At 37.1% G+C, this 10,014-nt stretch overlaps 1 protein-coding gene across 1 annotated transcript; it reads left to right on the plus strand.

Annotated features, from left to right (window-relative positions):
• The first annotated feature begins 1,520 nt into the window (after positions 1 to 1,520).
• On the plus strand, positions 1,521 to 9,354 carry LOC107785098 (protein XAP5 CIRCADIAN TIMEKEEPER). Its single transcript, XM_016606324.2, has 12 exons — positions 1,521 to 1,991; positions 4,420 to 4,485; positions 4,577 to 4,641; positions 4,751 to 4,863; positions 6,363 to 6,441; positions 6,563 to 6,639; positions 6,778 to 6,839; positions 6,930 to 7,061; positions 7,151 to 7,204; positions 8,188 to 8,253; positions 8,767 to 8,841; positions 9,087 to 9,354. The coding sequence occupies exons 1-12, from the start codon at positions 1,821 to 1,823 to the stop codon at positions 9,135 to 9,137; spliced, it is 1,011 nt and encodes a 336-aa protein (XP_016461810.1). The 5' UTR covers positions 1,521 to 1,820; the 3' UTR covers positions 9,138 to 9,354.
• Positions 9,355 to 10,014: the final 660 nt, after the last annotated feature.

Below are 10,014 nucleotides of genomic sequence, written 5' to 3' on the forward strand. Positions count from 1 at the left end.
CTTTCAGACATATTGTGCTAGTATTCGGGGACACTCATTTTACCATACATTGCCGGGATTGATTTGAGCTCATTAGTAATGCACTCATTTTCTGCATCAATTAGCTCATATTGTTCAGTTCCCATCTCAGTATCTTCATTAGAAGTTTCTTCCCCAATACCCAATGCTTTATTTTCCTGTCGATCTTCAGATATAGGTATTGATTTGTCTAAAGGCATCATTACCTTATCTATTGGCATTTCATCAAACATCTGTTGCTCATGAGCGGATGTTGTTCCTCTTTCGCTGGCTCAAATTTTTCCAACATCTCTTTCCTCGGCGTAGCTTCTGGGATAGTAACATCGATTAAATTGCTTAGTCTTTCATCTGCATGAATGGAAGTGCTACTGTTGCAACCCATCAAAATCCCCCCATCCATAAAAAAATCGGATGGAAGAGAGCTCTCGACGATGGCATCAAAACAAAAGTGTTGCTGCTGAAACGGCAAAAGGGTAATGGAATATTCAGATCTGTGGTTGGAATTATCAGCAGCAGATGGAATTGCCTCGTCAGTCAGAAAATTGACTAGAACAGAATCGTTGATGACCCTATTAACAAAAGCCTGCTGTTGCTGCTGCTGAAATAACAAATGTGGAGGATTATACTCCGAGTTGTGATCAGTCCTCACCATTTCCATGCTAGGGAGGAAACCCGTGCTATTATATTGGAAACCCATTGCGGTGCCTCCATTTGGAACCACTCCGGTAATCGAAAAATCGAAAAAGGCCGTGGTGAACTCTGATGGCTGGTAGGCATAAGGGACCGATGAGGAACTCCCAGCTTGCCAAGGTTGATGTGGATTGAAATTAGAGGTGTATAGAGGGTTTGTTGATTTGAATTGCTGTTGATACCCCCATGTATTAAGCTCCATACCCTCTAGTACAATAACCAGAAGAACTAGGACCTTGGTAGGGTGCATAGTTGATATCCTGTGGAAGATTTCCAAGTGTGGAACTTGGTGCACTAGCTGGAGCATTCACTATAGCATTCAGCCATGGATGCCTAGCTCGTGGGTCATTATAACAGCCGTACGGTGGGAGAAATCGATTCACCTCTATTGCCATAGAGGTCAGAGAATCGATGCTCTACCACTTTTACGATTTGAGAATTTAAGAAGAACCTAAAGCTAAGAATTAAGCTAAGCCAAGGAAAAGAAAATAACATATTTCATTCATGCCTGGGAAATGAGCTGAACTAAAAAGGAATGTGAGTAAAGACCTAAGGACTAAAAAGGAATAAGAGAAACTTACCAGGATAATAAAATAATAAAATAAATTAGCTAAATGGATTCAAATATAAATAGTAAGACTTGTTGGTTACTCCGCCAACTCCTTTCACTAACTTCATAACACAACCTTGCAAGCCCATCGTACAAGTTCCACCAATAATTCCAACCCCTTACATTTTAAATCGTATCAATGCCTTATCACCAAATTAAATGGAAAGTTGGTGAATTTATGTAGGGAAAAAAGAAAAAAAGTAAAGGAGTTTGTTTTTACTAAACTTATAAAATGAGAGTGATTTGCGCAACATTTGAAACTATGGGTGAAGTAGCCGTCATTGAGAAGAACCTTCAGGTACATCTTTGTAATTAACCAATACTTAGGTTTTGATACTTCAAGTTTTGGTTGCCGTGGGTTTACCCGGCTGTGAACCGATTCACGCCCCAGCTTCCCGTTCACAACGTATTAATATTTGCATACGCAGAGGTTGCCCAAAAATCATCAATCTATTGTTTCAAGTTCAAAACTTTGTGCCCTAGAAGAAGAATTTAAGGAAACATGTCGGGCATGGGAGATGGGTACGTGGGTACGGCCCAAGACGCCGTTAGAATCCGACGGCTTGAAAAGCAGAGAGAAGCAGAGAGGCGAAAAATTCAGGAGCTAAAGAATAAGACTGCTTCATCTAAAGGCCAACCTGGGCTTCTTCAATTCGGGTCCAGTACATCCGAGGTTTCAATTACACTTGCTTATAAAGCTCGTTCCTTTATTTATTTATTTATTTATTTTAACTGATATACAAACGTACATTGTTCTGTATACAAAATGACGAAATATAGCGGAGAACTAATTTGGTAAGAAATTGCCCCAACAGAGCTAAATGGATACAAATGACTCATATAGTCGTCATCAACTAGTTGATTAATTGCTATTATTGAAATGTAACTTAGAAGATTTATGGGAATTTTGTCACACCTGAGCTTATTTCAGCCTTTGATTGTAGCTATGGGTGTTTAACGGGTGGGCCGGGCCGGGCTAGGTAGGGAATTTTAGTACCCGTACGGGTTATGGTCCGGGCAGGTTACGGGTTGGGGCCTACCGGGTTTAATGAGTTCGGGTTCATCCGGGTAAAAATTGAACCGTAAGGGTCACGGGTTGACGGGGCCGGGCCGGGTTTAGTGTTATTTTTTTTTTTTTTGTATTTTGTATAACTATTGTAAGTTATATTAATACAAAGTAAAAATATAAAGAATACGAGGAAGATGGGAAAAAATTGCACTTATAAATTGCAAGTGCTACATTTATTTCAAAATTCAAACTTACAAATTGAAAGGTTTACATTTAACAACAAGTAAATTAACCAAAAAGGAGTAAATTCAAAGGTTTTGCATTGCCTTAGTAAGTTCTTCATAATCAATATGAATTGAGTGACCTTCTTCTGGAGTATTAAATTCGGATGAGTTACCATGTGTTAATATATCTCCAAGTTCCTTGTCTTCTGGGCTATCAACATCTTCACGTCCTTGATTTCTTTGTTCCGATCTAATCCAATCTCTGAAACATACTAAAACTTCCAAAGCATTGCTTCCCAATGAGTGACGGGTGTCTCAAAGTTGTTGTCTTGCTTGGCTAAATGCACTCTCTGATGCAACAGTTGAAATTGGCACATTTAGCACGTCCCGAGCCATAGCGAAAAGAACAGGAAATTGCTTTCCATTCTCATGCCACCATCCCAACGGTGAAAATTCCTTTGTACGAGGTTCTTTTTGCTTCTGTAAGTAGAATTGAAGTTCATCAATGTTCCTGCTACTGGTTTGGGTGTTAGAAAATGTAGAAAAAATATTAAACTATCAAGGCCTTCTTCATCATCCACAGTAGCAGAAGTAGCAGAAGTGGTACAGTGCATAGTGGGATTAACATTGGCTACACTAAGAGCATCATCATCAATTACATTTGCATAATAATTATATAATTGTTGTAAATATTCATTTAGCTTGTTCATACAAGTATATAAATCTGGGGTTTCAGTTGGTCCAGTCTCCATATAAGTATATAAAGCATTCATTAATTGGTGGCAATTAGACATCTTAATAGAAGGATTTAAAACAGCTCCAACACTACTAGGTGTAAGTGGTATCTCATCTTCCATTTCTAATTCATTATCTTCTATACCAAAATCTTCCTGGAATTGTTCATAATCTATATTATATCAGGTAATGTTTCAGGAATATTTGGAGAGGTATTTAAATTACTACCAGATGCTGAAGCTGAAGTACTACCTCTTTTTTTTATTTCCATGATTAGTAACCTTGTTACAAACTCTTTTTGCAGCATTAAACGTATTGTAAAAATTTAACTACTAGCAACAAATAAATATGCAAATAAAATAGTAAATAAGAGAAAGAGTTAGAGGGAGTGCACCGAATTCGGCAATAAATTGAGCACTTGATGATTTCGCAACTCCAATGTTACCACGAAGAAACGTTAATTGTTCCAATTTTGAAGTTCAATTGTTCAAACTTCAAATAATAAATACTACGATAAATTAAATTAAAAAAAAAATAGCCAAATAGTTGATTGTACTTTAATAGGTGAAGAATGAAGATTGAAGAATGAGAGAATATGAGAATTGAGAGATGAGTGAAGAAATGAGGAAGAAGGGGGGGCGGTATTTATAGTTTTTTAAAGGGGGTTAATTTTTTTTAAAAAAAAAACAAAATTGGGCTATTTGTGCAATTCAGCCGTTGGGCAACGACCATATTCTGAAATGGACCGTTGCCAACGGTCAGATATCTGGGCCCAGTTTTTAAAAAAAAAAATTTACTTTTTAAAACCGGTATGGGCCGGCCCGGGCCGGTTAACCGGTTGAAGAACACTGTTCATTGACCGGGTTTGACCGGTCCGGGTAACCGGTAGTTCGAAGGTAAACGGTGCAAACCGCACTACACCCTTAACCCAGACCCCTTCTACCGGTCCGGAACCGGGATGACCCGACCCGTTTAACACCCTTAATTGTAGCTAATTACACATGTTCCTTCTGTTGTTGTAAGGAGGAGTTGTAATTATGTTTTTTTACTCAGTTGTTGACTCACAGAATAGATACGTGGATGTGTTTTCAAGACATTGTTGCTTATACCGAAATATGTTTTTTTTTCTTCAGATTCTCGAAACTGCTTTTAAAAAGGAAACTGTGGGTCTTGTTACAAGGGAGCAATATGTTGAGAAGGTGAGTTGATCGCTTTGCGTATAAGATTCTTTCATTTGCAATTTCATCTCTTGATGAAATGAACTGCTCTTGTATTTTGAATCATGTGTAGAGGGTCACTATTAAAACCAAGCTTGAAGAGGAAGAAAAGGAGAAGCTTCAGAAATTGCAACAAGAGTGAGTGTATTTCCTACTTCGTGTCATTCTTGCAAAGCTGAAAGAGTGCAATATGTATGAGTTCAGTTGTGATGTATGTTTAATTTGCGGACTGATTCTTCTGTCACAGGGAGGAAGAGCTTCAGTTACAAAAGCTTAAAAAGAGGAAGATAAAGGCTGACCCACGACTATCTTTTTGCGATGATTTGGATAATGGCAACGAAGATGAAGATGAGGAAAATAGTAAGAAACAAATTTCTTATCTGTTCTTGAAATTTGAAGAATTCATTAGCAACTGACAATATTTCTTTCAATCCTAATTTTGCCTCTCTTCGGAAAGAGTGAGATAAATACAGACATGTTTCAGGTGTTCTCTTTATAAAATTTTAATTCCACAAACTAAACAATAATGTCAAAGAAGGTTCATGGTTGCTATAAACTTAAACATATTTATTGTACAGCTGAAAAAGAAGAAAACAAGCTAGTGCATACTGTTGAAACTGACGAGGTGTTTAGTAATGAAATTTGTCTTATTGAATAGGAATAATAAAAAAGAAATTTGTGTGCTCAGGATAGCCCGGACACCGTCATTAAAAAAGAAAAGAAAAAAAAAGGTAAGAAAAGAAAAGAGAAACTAATTGGAGTAAATTGTTTAAGCTAGGTTTCACGAAGGCCTGCTCCAAACAAGTAGCAATCTCTTAAGATTCCTTAATTTCTGATACTGTATGCATGTCTTAAAAGTAAGTTTATATCCAGGGTCATTTTGTGTTAAAATAGGAGGAGAACTTGACAAGAGATCCTATTGGTTAGCAAAGGCATTTTTCTTTTTCTTTTTGAAGTGAATGGAAACCATGAATATGACATTTAGGTATGAAATCTTCATTCTGATGTGAAGACTGGGTTACTTTCTTGAATCTTGATGCTCCACTTTAATCTAAGTTCTCCAACAAGCAGATCAGTTAGCAGTCTTTGCAGTTTTTACTTTTAATGCATTTTTGCCTTGTGTTTACTACACAATATTCATTGTCACTTTGATTATCCACCTTAGAATGAGGTGTTTTTTTCCCTCCTTTACTTTTTTTTTTTTTGGGGGGGGGGGGGAGGATTGTTGTTGTATGCTTTGAATTCTTTTTGTTTTCGTCGAGACGAGCGACTTGGTGGATATTTCTGTTGGTTAGATGGTGCATGGCATCTGTTACATCTTCTTTTTGGAACTCTGACATGCACATTACATGAATTCTTCATTGTATTGAGAAAACTCTCAGTTTGGTCAGTTCAATCACATAAGCCTGCAGTTTGGCACACTTTAAGATTAAGAGGGAAACGGTCTTTAGGATGCATGCGTTTCTGGAAATAGATATCTTACTTGGTGATATAGTCGAGATGTGCGCAAGCTGGCTCGTACACCACATTCATAGAAAGAAAAGATATCCTACAGGCCATGTCCTGTTTAATGAAAATCATGCGGCATTTATCATCTCTTCCTGGGTCTAACTTTCCGTTCTTCCCCATCAAGTTATTGCCTCCTACGTTTGTCAGGTGCCACTATGGCACTATCAAGTGTCATCAGATATGCATGAGTATGTTTACACGCATATGTGCAGAGAGTTATCCAGAACATGGGCATGTCTAATCAATTGTATTGGCCAATCTTTATGACATAGTTGAGTATATAAATTGCGTTCAGATTGTGATGTTATGGTACTATACTTATGTTTTTTCTCTTCTCATCTGCAATATAGAGAATGAAGAATCTGACAAGCGTGTGTGGAGAAAATTTGGCAAAGATCCTACAGTAGAGACCAGCTTCTTACCGGACAGGTTGGGCATTACTACAATCTGCCTCCCCCCAAAAGAAGCCTCTTGTACTTACTTTTATTGTGTCCTCTTTTGGCCTTTTTACTCATTAATTTAATTTGGAATTCAAAGTGCATTTTTTCAGTGAGAGGGAGGCAGAGGAACAAGCTGAACGTGAAAGGCTTCGGAAACAGTGGGTGCGCGAGCAGGAGCTAATCAAAAGTAAGTATGTTAAAGTATATTATGCTTACTTAAAACAGTTTTCAGTCTCCCCTTACCCCTTCTTTGGAGGTGGCTCCTAGAATTCCAAAGTGTTTGAAGAAATCTAGCTTCTGACTGTTTCTCTTGCTATATGCCTAGACGAGCCTCTACAAATCACTTACAGCTATTGGGACGGAACAGGCCACAGACGAGTGATTCAGGTCCCTAAATACTAGAAATGAAGAGCCTATAAAGCTGTCCAATCTTTTGAATTTCGCTTTTCAGTTCAATTCTACTACTTCCATGTCCAGGTGAGGAAGGGTGATTCCATAGGGGAGTTTCTTCGGGCCGTTCAGCAGCAGCTTGCACCTGAGTTTCGAGAGGTTCGAACTACTTCAGTGGAGAATCTTCTTTATGTGAAAGAAGATCTAATCATTCCTCATGTAAGATCCTTCGTACTTGTGTGATTCATGTCTTATCTTCTAATATGCTGAATACTGGCTAACTCGCTGTTAATTTTGGTGGATGTCAGCAACACAGTTTCTATGAGCTGATTATAAACAAAGCGAGGGGAAAGAGTGGACCGGTAATGTTCAATCCTGACTTATGTTCTTATGAAGTTGATGCATCATGTAGCTTTCTGCTTATGTCTAAGAAGAGAAGAGTACTAGTTAGTGTCTTACATTAACTCTAAAGTACTCGTTCCACATATTACTCCCATTAATCAATCATTCAAAGAATTTTGTTGGACTAAAAGACAGAATAATGTGGCCTTAATTCTGTATTTTTCCTTACTCTATCACTGCAAATTAAGGATAAAGTACTAAGAATGTTTGAAATGTTGTGGACTAGAGCTGCCTCATGCAAATGCTATCCTCTCTGCAGAGCTGAAGAGTGTTGGCCACCACAAAATTAGCTTTTCCATTGCCTGATAATACATTAAATTTCTTGTTTTCTTCCTGTAGGCCACATTTCCTTTTAGTAGTTAAATTCAGTTCAAAATAAATCTCCCTCACTAGAATACTATATGGCGGTTGAGTTCTTTGAATCCAGGGAAAGATCTCTGTAGTTTGTTCAGTATGTAGTCTGTGCTCGTTGGTTATCCTTCCTTTTTTCCCCAGAGTCTTTGGTTAACTAATTAGTGAAATTTTGAAGATAGTTCCCACAGTTTCCATTTTACATCGATCACATGTGACTCTTCCCCATAACTCTTTATGAAGTCAGTCGTAACAGACGTTATATTTAATGTTACTGTACTCAAATTTGGTTTTGATTTTTTTTCTTAATCAAACTTGAATTTGGCATTTTTTGCGTTAGTTTCTGCATAGAAAAAATCTGGTCTAAAATTAAACTTATTTTATAAGGAAAGTAGCACGAACAGGTCCTTTAACATGTGTGATTACAAAAGGATGAACAATGATGGTGATTGCAAAAGGATATATGACTTATTTTGCACTATGCCTTGCTTCATTTTGTATGATGTGAAATACCTGATTTTGAGTTTCTTTCCATGCCTTGTTAAATCTGTGGCAGTCACTCAGTGAGAATTATCTTTACTATTCTTGACAGCTTTTTCACTTTGATGTCCATGAAGATGTGAGGACCATTGCTGATGCTACTATAGAGAAGGATGAGGTATGAATTCCTATTTGCACATTCTCTTTCGCCATTTTAAGTGATTTTTAACTGTACTGGTTTCAAATTCTCATCTCTTTGATATATCATATTGAATGCTTCTTGTGACCAATCCAAAAAAAAAGTGGGGTTGCTAGTGTGGCATCTTGACATATGCTTCTTTTTAGTTTTTTCTTCCTTTTCCTGTTAGTAGTTCTGTTCTCTGAATTAACCTTAAAATATCAAATTTCTTGTATAATGTCCTGGAAAATGATGTTAACCCCAGATAACATAGAAGCTCTCTGTGTTTGTGTGTGTTTGTGTGTGTAAGAGAGAGTATCTTGATCCCGTAAGTGTTACTATCTTGTTTCTGCAGGTGGGTGCTCTTGATCTTTCACATCAATTTTTCTCTCTCTAATGTGAATAAGATGATTATAAGTTAATTGATACTTGATAGATTCGTCCAAGTCACTTGCCCATTCCAACTGAGTATTGATTTTTCTTCATTTTACTTGTGTTACAATTGCTATGCAGTCACATGCTGGGAAAGTTGTAGAGAGACATTGGTATGAAAAGAACAAGCATATATTTCCAGCTTCTCGGTGGGAGGTAGCATCTCTTATTATATTTTCTTCATCTTTGTGATTATATCCCTCACTGGCTGGCGATGGACTTGATTGACAATTATTTAAGTCACGTCTTCTAAGTTCTCACTCGACACAATTATCTTGAGTTACTGCAACTAATACTGCAGTTGCACTCAGAACACCCTTCCACCCTACCATTGAAACATTCTATTGTAGTATAGCTATTTTCTTCTACATAATATGGCTTTGGCTGTCTTTTTGTTGCAGATATATGACCCGACAAAGAAGTGGGAACGATATACAATCCACGGGGATTAAGTGTAACTGCAAAAATCATTTCATCTTCGCCAACAAGAGCGTGTCATTTACACCATTGAACCTGTTAGAGGCGGAAGCACTGAATTTATAGTTTCTTTTACTTGTATGATGCTTGTGTAAGAACAAGGGGCTGCTGTTCTCCCAATATATATTGTCCTTTTTGCACTGAGAACTGTCCAAAATCATTAATGTATCGACATTTGTATTTCTTCTTCTATACTTTGTTTTCCAGTTTCCAAAGAATATGCCTCTTGAACTCCTATTCTAGATGGCATCCTGCGCACTACAAGTCCACTTTCAGTTGTCTTTTTGCAGCATCTTTATTTATTGAGGACACTTGCTAGGCGTAGTAAACGCAAAAATGCAAGGGGCGGAGCTACTATTCGACCTAGGGGTTCGGCAGAATTTAGTAGTTTTTGTTTAAATCTTGTATTTATGTTTAAAAGTCTTGCTTATTATTCAGAATCTAGTAAGTTGTTTTTTGTAGACATTAAAACTCATAACTCAAAAGCCTGTCGTCATCTCATATTCATGCAATTAATATAATATCAATAAGTGCATCCCCTCTAGAGTTCCACAACTCAACAATCTTCAAGAAACCTCAAACTTTGACTCTTGTCCACTTCGGACTTTGCACGACCCTTAAAAAATAATAAATAAAGGGCATAATTTACCATGATACTTATATTAATTGGTGTATAGTTTTAATGAATTTGGAAATGATTTGGAATAAATAATTAATTCTAAGGGCAAAACAGGAAAAATAAATTATTTTTCTCTTAATATGCGAAAGGTGACAAGCAAAAATGAAAATTTATTTTTAGAATAGTTGACAATTAAAAGTGAACGGAGGCAGTCATATGCGAAGCAGTTGATA

Source organism: Nicotiana tabacum, chromosome 7, assembly GCF_000715075.1.
Source record: "Nicotiana tabacum cultivar K326 chromosome 7, ASM71507v2, whole genome shotgun sequence".
NCBI classification, from domain to species: Eukaryota; Viridiplantae; Streptophyta; class Magnoliopsida; order Solanales; family Solanaceae; genus Nicotiana; species Nicotiana tabacum.

Bases quoted from the DNA above. Each gene is read 5' to 3' on its own strand.
- LOC107785098 (XM_016606324.2), top strand. From the start codon at position 1,821: ATGTCGGGCATGGGAGATGGGTACGTGGGTACGGCCCAAGACGCCGTT. The intron at 4,486-4,576 runs GTGAGTTGATCG...AATCATGTGTAG, and splicing joins GGGAGCAATATGTTGAGAAG to AGGGTCACTATTAAAACCAA. The intron at 6,840-6,929 runs GTCCCTAAATAC...TTCCATGTCCAG, and splicing joins GCCACAGACGAGTGATTCAG to GTGAGGAAGGGTGATTCCAT.